The sequence below is a fragment of the Aphis gossypii genome, chromosome X, assembly GCF_020184175.1.
Source record: "Aphis gossypii isolate Hap1 chromosome X, ASM2018417v2, whole genome shotgun sequence".
Classification (NCBI taxonomy): domain Eukaryota; kingdom Metazoa; phylum Arthropoda; class Insecta; order Hemiptera; family Aphididae; genus Aphis; species Aphis gossypii.
Window position 1 is genome coordinate 54,362,299 of NC_065533.1, and position 16,276 is coordinate 54,378,574.

A 16,276-nucleotide genomic window follows, 5' to 3' on the forward strand; every position below is an offset into this window, starting at 1 on the left:
CTGTACATATAATATTTATTGTCAATATTATCGTCAATCAGTATTGGTGCCATCATTCGAATAGGAAGTAGGACATTATTTTCCCTTTGGTGTTCTCTTGTTGTTAGAGAAAAATGATATAATTTCGTTTTAAATAATATAATATATTATGTACTCATACAAAATGCAAATATACAATATTATTACACATTATTAATGTATTCGGCTTTACCTATTAATAGGTAGGTTACGTACTTGAGGCGGTCCTATAGCCTCGGAGGAAGATTATTAAAGTATTTATAGGCGACTACATTAATATTTATAAATAACAACCGTCAACCATATCGTCCGTTATCATTTGTCGATCAAGAGACATAAACATTTTTAATTTTCGTAATTTTATGTAAAAATCAAAAACAAACATAATTTTATGATAAAAACATTTTAAGATTTAATAGGTAAAAAGTAACAAGTAACACATTTTTTTTATTAAGGGAAATAATAGAGTTGGCATCAAAAATTTAAAAATTTAAATTCTACATACGTCTTTGATTTCATATTATTATAAGTAGACCTGTAACAATTTTTAAGTTTTACAGCTAAATCATCAAAATGACTGTAGTACAAAATAATACAGTTATGGTATAGCAGGTCTCTTAGGATTCTTTACATTTTTACAGACTGTTGGCATAAAAATAAATATTGAATTATTTTTAAATGTACTTTTATGATTACTAAAAAATATAATTATTTACTTTTTCTTTATTATATGAAGCAATTAATACTTCATTTGTTTGGAAGAATTTTTTGATGAATATAATGATGACTATACTTATTATGTTTTAAACCAAATGACTAATTAAGCAATTAATTGTACTGTACATGCAAGTAGTTCAAAAAATCTACGCTATGAAGCTCCGAAAGGAACATGATAACTTTATTGCAAGAGAGTTGAGAAATGAATTATTTGGTCTTTAAAATAAATAGGAACTATAAATACATAGACGGTTTATCTTAGATAAGTCATGATTTGATTAAAAGAATGGTGTCAGGGGGAAAAGCTTAGTTGAATAAATTTGAAAACCACTGTTATACAAAATAGTCTATGTACCTACAATAATATAGATTAAGGAAAATTAAATTAATGACTTTGGTAAAAATCGTTTTGTTTTCTATCACATCGTACACTGACAACATTTTTTTTTTTTTTTTGATACAAAATATTTTATAAACAGGCTACTTCATTTTTGAGAAGTAAACTTTGAAGTATTGAAGTAATACTTTACCCAGTAAAGTATTCTGGGTATTCTTTCAAATCAAAACGATATTATATTAAAATTATTTAAACCTGCAAATATATATACCCTGCGTGGTCTCAATGTAACCACTTATCGTATACCTACTTATCGCTTATATAAATTTAAGTTATATACATTCATCATAATAAATTATTATACATTATACCATCGAAATTACACGCCGTACCTATAATGTTATATAATATTATACTCAATACTCATTGTAAGTACCTATTAGTAGTATTTTTTTTTATACACAATTTGTATAATGTAGTAATCCATTTAAAAATATTCTTAAATGTCGCATTATGTGTTCCGATTGTCATGTATAAAGAGAGCGCACAATAGATCCTTTTTAAGCGAAGTTGCAGTGTAACATATACTACGGAAAGAGAAATGTGAAATGTAATGAGAAAAAAAACAGGTCAAAACGATTCTTAAAAAATGTATTTTTGTTGTCATCATCCGACAACAAAAGGAGGTACATGTTTTTTCTTCCGTAAGAAGATTAGTTTAATATATGTATGCTTCGGGCAAACCGGAGAGTATTGAAATGAAGTGGCCTTTGACATTGTTGCGCCTAATCCGATTTTTCGTAAACACATATCGGTACTTATATACCCGTGTCAAGCACGTCTTTTTATATTTAAAAAAAATAATCATAATACGTATGTATTATGTCTCCGAGGTGGTTCACACGCCCCCAATCTTGCATCCTTAAACCTTTAAATTCATTCATGTTATCCTACACAGTTTCTGAATTATGTAGAGGAGGCATCTCCTTACCTTTTAATATAATATATAACGTGATATGATATTGTTGATATGCTGCAGTAGAGGGCTAAGGAATTCATGCTGCTTGTATCAGTATATCGTATTCGTATATGATTCCGTGACGTAAATTATTAACTCATACCTATATACATAATATTGCTGAAGGATGCCATATAAATTATAATATTGTATATTATTATATATTAATTGTATAAATAATTTTTATAGCTTTTGATACCTTTTTTAACCTAACCGGGTACAATTTATTATATTAAGTATATTATGTAAATATATAATGTTGTATTAAAATATAAAACTATATATTTTCAAATTTCAAATTATTATTTAATTTTGATTGAGACATATAAGTAATTATCGCTTACTTATTTGACAATGATTTTTACATTACTTTGTTATCTCGGATAATTTAGTCTATTAGTAACGTAATGTATAATAACGGTTTGTAATAACTTGATATTGGTTGAACAATCACAAGTTTCATATTGACTTTATTATTATTACATTTTTTTTTTAAGTGACTAAATTAAATTTATACTTGTCGTTTGGTTTTTGTTGACGCATTATTAATCACTTGTTTATTATTTTCGATTTTAATAATATTTGGTTCCACTTCTTTCGGTTTCACGTTAGACGCTTTAACGGTGGTCAAACGATCAACTAATGGTTTTCTTTTTTTAATAACTTTAACTTGCTTTATAGATATAGGTAAGGAATCAGCACGGCCTCCAACTTTGACTTTTGTTTTTGGTTTTATTAAACTGGTAGGTGGTTTATTCCAACTATCCTCCCCTAAAGATTTAATAATACATTTATGAAGATCATATTTAAGATAACTAAAGCTTGATTAAAATTGCTTTGATAGCTCGATACCAACTTTTAATGAATAAACTTTAATATATATTATATACTTGTCTTTACTATCGTTTTAAAACGCACTTTTATAAATTTAAAATAAATTTTTGAGATTTGTTAACATTTTTAACCCTATTGGATTACGCTTATTAGTACCACTTTAATCAATATTATTACAGCATTTTAATTATTAGTTGCAGATTTACGGGAATAAAAAAATATATATAAGTAAAAAAAATGTATGCAATCTTTATTTAGTTTTTGAAAATATATGAAATTATTACTTATTTTCGTTTTGTTATTGTATTCAAACAATTCGTCCTCAGAGGAGTCTTCAAGGAATATCGTTCTGCGTAATCGATCGGTTCGGTCAAATTCAAAACATTGCTTATTGTTTTTTGCCATTTCTTTGAATTTTCATATTATGCAATATTGGAAAATAATTTTAATTAATTGTATATCGTCAACAATATTAATCCAATTGTACCTTCATACAGGTTCAGTAAATAAGAGTTATTCACCAAACATACCCGCTCTATTTCCCTTCAACTAGGCATTTATTCAAATTCTGATTATTAGATAAATAATTTTATTTCATTCTGATTATTTTAGTTTCATGTGGTGGTAAAAACTTGATTTGTTTAAATGACAATAATTTTTTTACTATTAATTGTTAGACAGATAATTTTTTGAAAATTTCGTTATCTATACATAAATCGAAATTTAAACAAGTAGTTATAAGTTATTAAATACATTAGTATCTATAAGGATCATCTGAAGATATTAAGGACATTCCATACCTATTCAAAAACATCAGATATTTTGAGAACTATGATGATTTGAAAATTATATTAGGTAATTAATATTAACATATTAATTAATTTAAATTTGTAAAGTTATTATATTATTTGAGTGCTATGCTATAAAAATATTACGTATAATATTAAATTATACATACCTATTACATACTCGTTTATTGTGAATTGAATTTTATTTCTATAACAAAGATAAGTAATGCTAATGCTATAATATAAAAACTACACATAGTAAATACATAAAATTGAGTAAGTTAGAATTGACAAAATCTTCTTGTTCGAATTTTAATTTAGATGCGTGAAAATTTCCAAAATAAGTAATTTACTTTATAAATTGGCCGTAAAGAGTTTATATCATTATCACAGGGGTAGGGTACTATTTAAATATGATAAAACATATTAGGTAATATATGCTTCACGAATTCTAAAAATCTAAATTTGAATAAATACATAATTAAAAGAAATATTAGAATGAGCATACTTTTTGTAATACACATTATAAATATATTAAATTGGAAAGAAAATATTCTCGATTCACTTCACGTCATGCTTCTCAATTAATAATTACTTTATTATACTCGTAGTATGTAATATGTTGTTAAATGAATAGCAGGTTGACACTATATTATTTTATGTCAGACGTCTTAAGAATGTTTGACAGAAATTATTAAATTATCGTGCAGACGAAACTCACACTTTACAATAGATACTGCAATTTAAAAACTTACAATACCTACAATGTAGGTCCTACACCATTGAGATTAATACCATATACATATATAATATACAATATTATTTTTTGTTAGCCACTATCAGGAAATAACGTTGGAACCAACACTACTCAATAGTATAATATAGCTACGAACTATGGCCGACGAACTATTATATTATTATTGTTATATCGAAGAACGGAACTTTGCGGTGAACCATGGTCGTCGGTACGGCGGGAGAAACGACAGGGGAGGGCGAGGGATATGGCACGGCAGAGAGTATATATATATATATATATACATACAATATACATATATGTAATATTATACATGGATGTAAATAGAAACCACAAATACAATTATTATTATTATTCTGTACACAGAAAAACCACCACTTTTCAGAGAGATAGAGAGCGAGAGATAGTAATAACCTCCCCCTCCTTCACTTCCTCCACCTTCGAACGTAAAAAACAATAAATGACACTTTGTACGACGTCACGCTCCAGCAAAGGTTAGACATAAATGCGGTTTCGACGCCAGGAGATTTCCCACTAGCCATCACGCTTGAATACGTATTATATGCGCACACATAAGGTATACCTCCAACCTGTATGTACATGTATATAATATGTGTATTTGTGTAATACAACAACAACGATGTAACAGGTATACGATGTGCGTCTTGTCAGATTGCGCAGACCACAAAAATTGAAATAAATAATTTACACCTATATGGCCACACAATGGACTTGGGTATTGTTACTTTTATGATAAAAAATAATCTGTGTTTTTATATATACCTATATAAAATTTGTTTAAATACAACTCTAGATCTGAAAATCAGTCTACAGAAAATTGGAGAATTTATATTATGATATTTCTTTTAGATTAATGTGGGCCTTTAACCTTTAACCTAAATCCATCAAATCGTAAGAAATATGCGCCTCACATCACCACTTCATGTAGTATGTAGTCTCTACATCGTATCAAGATCACTAGTCTAATGTCAACGTACATTAATTTTTAAATTAAAATTACATAAAAAATACAACAATTTAAATAAAAGTTAATTACAAGTTTTACGAATCGAACAACTTATGAGAACTTAAAGTGAGTATCTAACTTTCAATCCTTAGTTATTTAAATGGAAAATTGTATGGATTTTTAACCAAAAGATAATATACAAAATGTTTAAATTTAAGCCAAGAACAATCTTAAAATAAATTTTACATTATATACCTACATAACTTATGAGGAACCTTGGATTCTATTTTAAATATTAAATTCTGATCAGAACAATTTGAACAATGAATATATTGACTTAACAATGATATCTTTTTTTCTGTCTGTCATTATCTTTTGGGACAGTATAAATGGTTCGATTTTCCATTTTGAGAGTAATTTTTAAAAGTAAATTAGATCCATTACCTATAGTAACTTCGATTCATTTTTTCGATGTACTCAACTCAATAACAACTAACTTTAGACTCTTTAAGTTTTCTCCGAATATTTATATTAATATAATATACATAAACATTTTCAAAATATGTTTACTCTTTTTGAGCTATGTAGGTATAACCATTTGACATTTTTAATTCTTTTTGTTTTGAGATGACGATATAAACTTTTTCTTTCAGTGAAAACCTTGACAGTTTAATACAAGGTTCCTCTTAAGTTGTTAATATTGAATATAAATAAATAATATAGACAATATTTTTTATAAGCGTTTAAAGTTAGAATATTAACGATTTCTTTCAAACTCGGGGAAAATTTGAAAATCATTTTCTAGTTAAAAATTCATAACATTCTTATAATTCTTACCTAAGATTTAAACATTTTATACAATGCTCATTCAATAATTCATACTAGGTACTCGTATAACCAAAAAAAAAAAAAATAGTTTTTAATTATTATTAGGTAATGTATTTAATACACACACACAGTATACTAACTTACTCAATGATGGCGAAGGATACTCGACATCTACTGTATAGTAGACAAATAACTTTTTTCCCTCTTTGTTTATTTAAACACAACATTTTTTTATCAAAATGTATGAAAAAAAATATGATTGTTTTTATTTTTATATCATATATAAATAGCTAAAAATGAGCTAAAATATTTTGAAAATTACATCTACAGTTATTTATTTGTAAGTTACAAAAAAAACCCATTATCAACTTTAGTAAAAATTTGATTTTGTGTGAAAATTACCATATTATCCTTTATTTTTATTTTTCATAAATTTTAAATAAAGTTTAGTTAGAAACTTTTAAATTATTGTATGAAAAAATTCATTCTAACATACTAAAATATATCATTAATCCCTAACCTCTAACCTCCGTTCAGAGTGTAAAATTTTACCTAATAAATTATATTTATAAAGATATTATCTGTGTAATTTGTGGTTCAATGCCCCAATGGACACGCTACCTAGGATTTTTATTAATGATAAAAAAAATGTTTAACTTACGAAATTTTTGTACGTGCCTGAATAGTACACGGATGAATTTCAATGTACTCGTGCCGTAGTTATTGTGGTTTGTTGTAATTGCCCAAATGAATAATTTAGCTGAGTATAAGGGACCAACGCTTCGCTATTTGGCACAAACGTTATAATATAAAATTATGTTACACGCGTTTTTGTTGTAAATACGATTTGCACAAAAAAATAAGTAAAGAATTAAAATAAAAAAAAATTGTTTATGATATAAAATAAATATTAAGTTGACTTGGAAACCATCAGGTTGTACACACTGATTCATTTTCAGTTATAAGGCTCATTATTTTATGTTTCATATGTACTATAACTATAACAATATATATATATATTACTCTGTACATATTGTAATATTGTATACATGTTACATTGTTGATCAAATTGATTTTGTATAATATATATTATATTATATATTAGATATATTAACCTTGTAGGTAGGCACTTATGAAATATTTATTTATTATTCTATTCTTGTTTTATATTTATTTTAGAGCTTGAAATTTATGAAATAGAGCTATAATGTAAGATATTTACATATTGATTTCACAATGATGTGTATTTTTCTAGTAGAAAAAATGATTCGATTATAAAATTTAAAGGACATTTCTGATTTTAAATTATACATAGTTGGTACTTTCGGAAAGTTGATTTTTCTGCACCTTTTTTTTTAATAATTAGAAATTACAAAAATAGAAACATTTGTTATTATTTTAATATTATTATCAAAATAATTTGTTTGGTAACCTTGATTACTAAAAATGTAGACTATCTTTACTTAAGTTTTTCATCGTATAGGTACAACAATAATATATCATTGAATTTGAGTTTGAATCACCCATTACAATGATCTACACAGTTTAGTAGTTATACTTAAACTATTCAATGACGAGGTATACTCAACAATAATTGTTAATTAACAATCAAACAACATCTTGTTGAGTCAACATCTACCATACAAAAAGGTGGTTATTTGACTCCTTTTTTGTCATAATGTTATTTTTTAGTATTCTATAAGATTGGTAGTTAAAATATTTTCAATCGACACACTTTAAAAGTAGTTTTGTGGTTATAAATAAAAAGCTCTAGTACATTTTATGGTGGATTAATAAATTTAAATAATTTTACAATAAGTACGTGTATGTTACACCAACAGATATACATATTTTAATATTTTAACATACACATCGATAATATGTATAAAAAAATTCAATAGAATGAGAATGTAGTTGTTGTTAATAAATAAATTCAGCAATAACTAGTAATATATGATCATCAAATAATTTTAATAATTGTATGTAATATGTCGTATCATAAGAAACTAGTTAATGAAATATCTGTTTTTCTTTTTACATGAAATACTTAGTCGATAATAAATTGTCATTATTTTTTATAAATATAAAATGCATTATAAATGCCAGATGTTATATTCTTTATACCTGATAGGTTCGGTCGAATATAGTTTGACCTAAGTCCTTAACGTTGTTGAAATAGGGTCACATAATAAATATTGAAAAATTACAACTCAACACGTGTGCCGTGTCAACTCATTTGTGAAATTTAACCCAGGACCTCTTAAGTCCTTAATCGATTACATGACAGCATACTAAATATCCTTAGCTCGTGCCAAAAACACTTCCGGCAATACCTCAAAATGTTTAATGTTTCGCCGTATTTTCTAAACTACCTACCTATACATTTTAAAATCCATCTGGACTCTTAATATTGAAGATTGTAAACTTTTAACTGTGTACGTACAATTATACTTATTTTCCATCTCTATCATCATAGAATTCGCGTAATGAACAACAGGGATTAATGAACAAATGACGAATAATTACAGTTTATTCGAAAAAACTAGATCACTAGTTACGGTCCGTTATATAAATAAATTTTATGGGTTTTACTATAGTAGTTTTATATCAAATATTATTTTATTGTTATCAGATTATAAAAATGTGTTTAAGTTTAAATGAGTGTATTCAATTTACAATCAAGATTGACCTTAATTATTTATAACATGTGTAATTTACACCAATATAAAATATGTAATCACGGGTTGTAAGAAAAAATAATTTGAGCCAAAATCAAAATCGTTTATTATAAGGTAGGTACAAACGAAAGAATAATCGTACAAATTTCGATTTTTCAGTATAATACGAGTATATTGAGATATGAGAAGATAGACATTGTATTATCCTATTCTGTTATAGAATTTCTGTTTATAGATTTTAAGTGGTTATTTCACTCGCCTAATTAGTATTTACACCATTCTACGATTTATTAGTATTGACTTAAAAGCTATACCTTATAATAATAATAATACATGACAAACATATTATTCAATATTATAATAATTACATTAAAAATATTATTTAGTACCTATGTATTTTTTGCTATAAATAAAAAGTCTTAATATTATAACAAACAAGTCAATCAATTCAAAATAATAAAATAACAATTTATAATAGTTTAGGTAACTATTACTGTCATTCGGGTGGTCTGTCAAGTTAAATTACTTTTCGATAGTACTCATCAAAAATAGATATTCATTTTTATGTAAATTACTGACACTATTTTTGGCCAACTATAGTGGTGCAAATTACATATTTTTATTTTTATACAAATTATAAACTCCTATTTGAACACACGTGGCATGAAGTAATTTTTTAATATTTCTAATTTATTCGAAATCGTAATATTATATTTCCTTGTTGAAATTGAAGTAGTATTGAATAATTTATAAAAAAAATACCAAAGTCATTAACAGTTTTGTTAAGAAATATTAATTTACAAATTACAGTTATTACACAATATACCTAATTGCAAAAAACGGAATATCATGACCAGAACTTATGACCTGATTTACATATAAATTTGATGTAGATTCTGAAAATATATCGTTTGGAAATAATACTTAGAAAAAATGGATAGAGATTTTTTATAGTTAATAAATTAGTTGTGTAAAATATAAGTAGGTGCTATAATACATCATCTTAGTTATTGAAGTAGTTAACTTAGTCATATTTAAAAGAGGGTTAATTAGTTTTCATTTTATTTGTAATTAGGTATATTGTTTTATGTTCATGCAATAGTAACTTGCAGTTTATATTACACAATAACTATTTAACTACAGTTAAATATATGACTCGCCTTAGGCGTTCAACACCAAAACCAACCAAGTACTTAAATGACTAGCCACCTTCTCTTAGATTTCAAAATGTCAATGCGGGAGTGACTATATAAAGAACAACGTGATTCTATAAAGGAATGACAGAATCTTTAATAATGTTTAAACGCTATAAATAGGTTTTGAAAAAAATTAACGATTTTAATTTGCACATTTTCTTGTCACATACCTTCCTTAATTTATTGTTATAGATTACTTAAGTGAATAAATATAACAACTATAACGTGTAATTTTGAAATCGTACAATATACCTATTCATATGTTCAGAATTTCAGATAATAGGTGATTATATTATGCATCAAACATTCATACCTACAATAAAAATTTATTTTCATACGATGGTCATGTAAGGTTGTCACATTGAGAATTTCCTGGAAACTTTCTTTCTTGAAAACAGGGAATTCCCAGAAGGTTATGGGAGCAAGGCCGTTTGAAGAAATACAAACAATTTAAAAAAAAAAACTATTTTTATGTCATTATTTTCTTATAATAAGTACCTATAATAATATATTATGTTTTCATGTTAAAATTTTATTGAAAAAAAGTACTTCATTATATAATAGAGTAATAACGGTATTTGTGCTAAAATAAATATTAGTTAATAAATCAAGTAATGTGAACCATTCCATTATTATACGATTTAAGATTTAACTAGGTATCATTAATTTTAAACCAGATGTTTAAGTTGATAGGTAAGAAATTTTGTACAATGCATGCACCGATGTACCTATTATGTCTCTATATGTTTATTTTATATTTTAAAAAATGGTAGCTATACAACAACAACGTCAGGGACTGAATAACTATTTTTATTCTTATTAATTCTTAAGGTACGTTTTCAGCAGCGATATCGAACGCTGTGCTATTAAACCTATGTATTTTGAATGCGATTTGGAGTCTGACGACACCATTGTCTCAGACTTGCGTACCACGTCGACCGTCAGCATTTGGACGCCGTGGCTGAACGCTGCAGAGAAAACGTACCTTAAGGTATAACACCTATGCTAGCCGTCATCAGGATAATATGTTATTAACATTTCAAGTCATAAATTAAATTCGACTTTTTGTCACTTAATATTTTATAGGTACTCACATCTAAAAGTTACATGCACGATACGTCGATACATTTTCAATTCCTCTATATAAAGACAGTAATTACGTTTCCAAAATTTGTCCAAATCTGTTTATTCTTCGTAACAATGATAACATAGCAGTCTACGGAATTTGAATGAATTCTCTAACACTTGATTCTATATGCCTATAAATAAAATAAACAAATATCAGCATTGTTCTAGAGAAAATGAATAGGGTTTTTCGTTTTAAAATTGTCGATTGTGCGGAAAGTTGTTTAGAAAGTAATATCTATAATATATAGGGAAACGATGTACTGCTGTCGAATTGTCACCTACCGAAAGTTGAAAATCAATCATATCTACAATTTGTACTATATGATTTTAGTATTAAAGGTTCCTATAGTAGTATAGTATAAAAACTGTAAAGGAACATAGGTAATATTATGGTTTTTTTTATTTTTCAAGTGGCAGCTACTATTATAATTTTTATCTATTATCTATGCGATCGTAATTACGTAAAAGCACAATCTCTCACATAATATAGAATAAAAAAAAGAAAGAATTACAAAGATTAAAAATGCAGAAAAGCCTAATAAATCTATTTTCTTTAAACATTGTTGTTCAAAGACTATAATAATAAAAAAAATTACAATCTCCTTCAATTATATTTTTAAAATAATTTTTGCAATTCTAACAATAATCCAACGCTATATTATCATTTATTAACTGACATCTGATTTAGTTAAAATTCGAAAAACAATACAACCAAATTTTGCATATACCTTAATATGTAACGATAATTATATACTTAGTAGAGAATAAATTATGGCAGCGAGATATCGGGAATTTTCTGATGGAACGCAGCTGATAGTTGGCAGCAAGCTGTTCATAAAAATAATAATTAGAGACATTCCTGTAACTATATTGAAAATTATTAATAAAGATCAGTTATTCTTTTAATTCGACTACCGTAATATATTATTATTCTATCATGTTAAACACTTAAAATTAAATTTTTCAATGTAAACATTCCCCGACTGTTTGGAAAAAAATTCTTCTGTTGTCAAGTATTTATACGGTTTTTAACGCCCAATCGTTTGGCGGCGGCAGCGTGCGTGGACCTCCCGTATTCAATATAGTGAGGCATTGAAAATAGCAGGGGAAGAGCAGAGGATCATAAAAAGGGGTTAGAAATGGACGAGATTATATTACGCGTGTTGCAAATTTACCGGGCATTAAGTTCGGGTCCCCCAGTAGTAGATTTTTTTTTAACACTACCCTTTTATATTATTATGATTGTGATTTTTTTCCTTCTTTCGTTACACGCTGGCAAAACATGCGTTAAGCACAGCATAATATAATAGAACTCGGCAGCGTCACAATGACGGGGATAGTTTTAGATCAAAATCGGTAGCCGAATGTCACATATACATATACATTTATGAATTATGACATCAAACCTCTGGAACGGATTATTTAGAACGACTCTGAAACATAAACCCGAATAAATAATAATATAATTCATCGACCATTTACCGGCATGTATAAAACGTACTCGTATGCCTCTACCTTTATTTCCCTCGGAATTACATCTACTTATCATTCAGCTATATTACTACTCACACACTCAAATATACAATACATACACACACACACACATACACACACACATACATACATGACAATTCATTTTGTAATATATGACTATAACATGATCAAACTAATGTATAATGTGACATGTAATTCATAATTTTTTTAAATTATTTTATACTCAACATTTGCTAAACAATTTTACTTTTATCGAAAAATTAGAAATTAAATAGCTAAACAGTTTTTACGATAGGTACTCACTGTTTTTCCCGAATGAACTTTTTCCCGACGGTTATAGTTCCCGAAATAAAAAATTAAAAAATTTTGTTATTACGAGAAACTACAGTGGCGTATTCTGTAATATATTATAGATATTTTATACTTATAACTAAAATACAACTATTATTATACATTCTAATCTACCAATAGGTTATTATTTATTAATATAAAGATAGTATTTATGAAAAAGTACGGATATCTTGCCTTTAATGCACTTTACTGCCATTACAACGACATATTATGTCTTTTTAATATTTAATTATTACACTGAATAATTTATTAATTTATATTTTATACGTATTATAATTTATCAACTTTAATATCGTTACGGGTTTACGGATTTTAGGGTAAAGTACTGTTCAGAAAAAAGTTCATTCGAGAAAAATACCGGTAACCAGTTCTCACATTCTATGGTAATACTTTACTGTTAATGCTATGAATTGATGAAACTTTACCATATAGCTTTTTCTTCTGCTCGTGATTTGAACATAACATTATACTTGATACAATTTTATAATAACTGTTACTTGCGAAGAGTATCAGTTTCACTATAATTCAATACACAGCGTATCGTACACCTGAAATATAAAATGAAAATTGTATATACCTAGGTATGCGATTGCAAGTTTATTGTTCTCATAATAAATTCACAAAAACCCGACATATGACTTCGATAGGTTATAAAACCATCTGAAAATGTCTGATAGTTAATAAATATTTTGATTAAATGTTTTGTTAGCACAAACAATAAATGTATATGAATAATAAAAAAACCATTTAGATTTGACATAATAACGTCGTTTGTAAGTATAGAAAAATCTGTTATCGTCATTTTTCTAATAGATCCGAGTCAAAAAAGCAATCGTTTCTAACCCTTTTAGATTTGTCCGGACTCAAATGAAATCATCAATCATTTCGTATTTTTCGTACGTAAAATATAAACATCCCCCTTTTTTATGTCGCATGATAGTTACTATTGGTCGACAGTCAATTGTCGATTATAAAAAGAAAAGCTGACTCCGCTTATAGATCCTTTGGTCAGATATTAGTACTTACCCCAATGTACTATTAATCCGTTCCCCAAATAATATAAATGCAAAAAGGAAAAAATAACAACAATGCCTTATTATATATAGATTGTATAAAGTAGTAAATAACAAAAAAACTCAATATAAAGTAATGAAAAATGAAACGGAAAAACATAATAATATAACCTACAACAATAATGCACGAGAAAATATATTTAGTCAGAAGTACTGTAAACACGTCGTATTCCAGTATAATAAAGTAGATATTATTATTACACAACTTTAATGTTCATAACAATCATAACATACATAATAATGTTTTCATATTAGATTGCACAGTGTTTAACACTTAACATACCGCGTGTGTTTAATGTTTATATAAATATGAAAAAGAGAATTTATCAGCAGTTTTAGCAATTTTTTGTTATAATAAGATTCATTGTATTTATGCGAATTTAATTATAATAATTTACAGTTATACGTCTAAAATATTTCTTGGAATTTTTTCTACCTTTAATAAGATAGACTCTCGGATAGCTTAAGCTAAATATAGTAGTATACATTTTTTTTATGTTATTTATTATAAAATCAAATCATCGGTAAAAAGGTATTACAAATATTGTGTTTTTTCCTTCTAAAGCAAAACCGAGTTATTTTGTTTCATCGTTTACGTACTCGGTACCCATAAAATAATAATAATTATAATAATAATATAGTCGTGCACCTGTCCAGACCGTTCGGGCTTATATTCCTTACGTCCCGGGTCATTAGAAACTCCCGCGCCGCGTTATTATTGTCGTCGAAGCGCATAGTGCTACATCACCCGCGAATGGATGAGTTGATGGGAGGGAAGTCAAGGGGTGAGGAAAAACGATTGATTGCCGGATGGAGGACTAAATTGTAATTCAGACCAAATTACCTTACGTAATTACGGGGCACAATACTCGACGATTTTCGATTTCCGAGCGTTTCGAACGCGACTGACGCGCGTGAGACGTTTATAAAACAATTTCATCGATATTTTTTTTTACCTATACACTGTTCATCCGTACTTTTACAGCACAGGTAAATGGTCGTAATTGTACCCGTCACAAAACTAAAAACAAAATTAACGTACTATTATTTTTTACTGCTGGTTTGACTGTTATACTAATAAGTCATAACGCCAGGTTATTTCCTTCACAACACGAATGAATTTTGACAGTTCGATGAGGAGTCAGGACTGCTTTACAAGTAATATAATAGTAATAAGTATAATATGTACGTAATATGTTCACATTTTTATGTGCGTAGTTTGTTAAATTATATCTGTTAGTTTTAACGTTGAATCTACAAAACTGCTCTGTACGATAATAAATTGTATATGTAGGCATATATTTTACTGTTATATTTTTTAAAAAAAGGCATGGAATGTCAGAATGTTTATGTTCAGCAACTTATTTAAATAGATAGGTAATTAAAAATATGGTTAATAATATTATTCACTTATGTATTAACTAATAATCGGGGGTCAAGTACTTCTGTGGACTTTGTGCAACGAATATTCATTAAAATAGGACTTATTAGTTATTATATTGTCCCTTTTTACTGAATTTAGAATCTATACTCACACTTTTGCTTTTCAGAATTTTTTCAAGTATAAAATAGAACGATAAAATACTATACAACACATGTTTACATAAACAATAAGGCTTACAAGGCTTTCGTGAGCGACAGTTTTCAGTTTTTGTATATTTGAAAAAATTATGTTGTCTCGTGCCACGTACGTAGCTAAATAATTACGTGTTTAACCGTTCATTTACGGGGTCACGCTAACAGCTGTATTATAGATACATATTGATACCTTTTTATTTTTTACAAATGTATTTACATGTATATAATAAACTCCCGCCATATATTTTGTGTGTAATAATAAAACGATGTGTGGGTGTGCGTGTCTGTTTGTGTTTGAGTTTATGACAGATATAATATACAGGAAGTACATTAAGCATACGGTTGTCGGTCAATTTCAAGACTCGTTTAGACATAATAACAGGTGGATAACACTTAACCGAGACAATACTAAATTATATATAAAGTGCTATGGTTAATACGATTCTCGAGACGTGTCAAACCGATAAAAACGACGAAATATGATATTAGCTAATTATTAATTATACCATGTAGCTAT

General features: G+C 27.2%; 1 protein-coding gene across 1 annotated transcript; it reads right to left on the reverse strand.

The window, feature by feature from the left end:
- Positions 1 to 2,526: 2,526 nt before the first annotated feature.
- On the reverse strand, positions 2,527 to 7,170 carry LOC114127863 (uncharacterized). Its single transcript, XM_027992205.2, has 3 exons — positions 6,923 to 7,170; positions 3,209 to 3,331; positions 2,527 to 2,861 (listed from the first exon to the last, which is right to left on the reverse strand). Exons 2-3 carry the CDS (start codon positions 3,327 to 3,329, stop codon positions 2,602 to 2,604), a joined length of 381 nt encoding a protein of 126 aa, XP_027848006.1. The 5' UTR covers positions 3,330 to 3,331; positions 6,923 to 7,170; the 3' UTR covers positions 2,527 to 2,601.
- Positions 7,171 to 16,276: the final 9,106 nt, after the last annotated feature.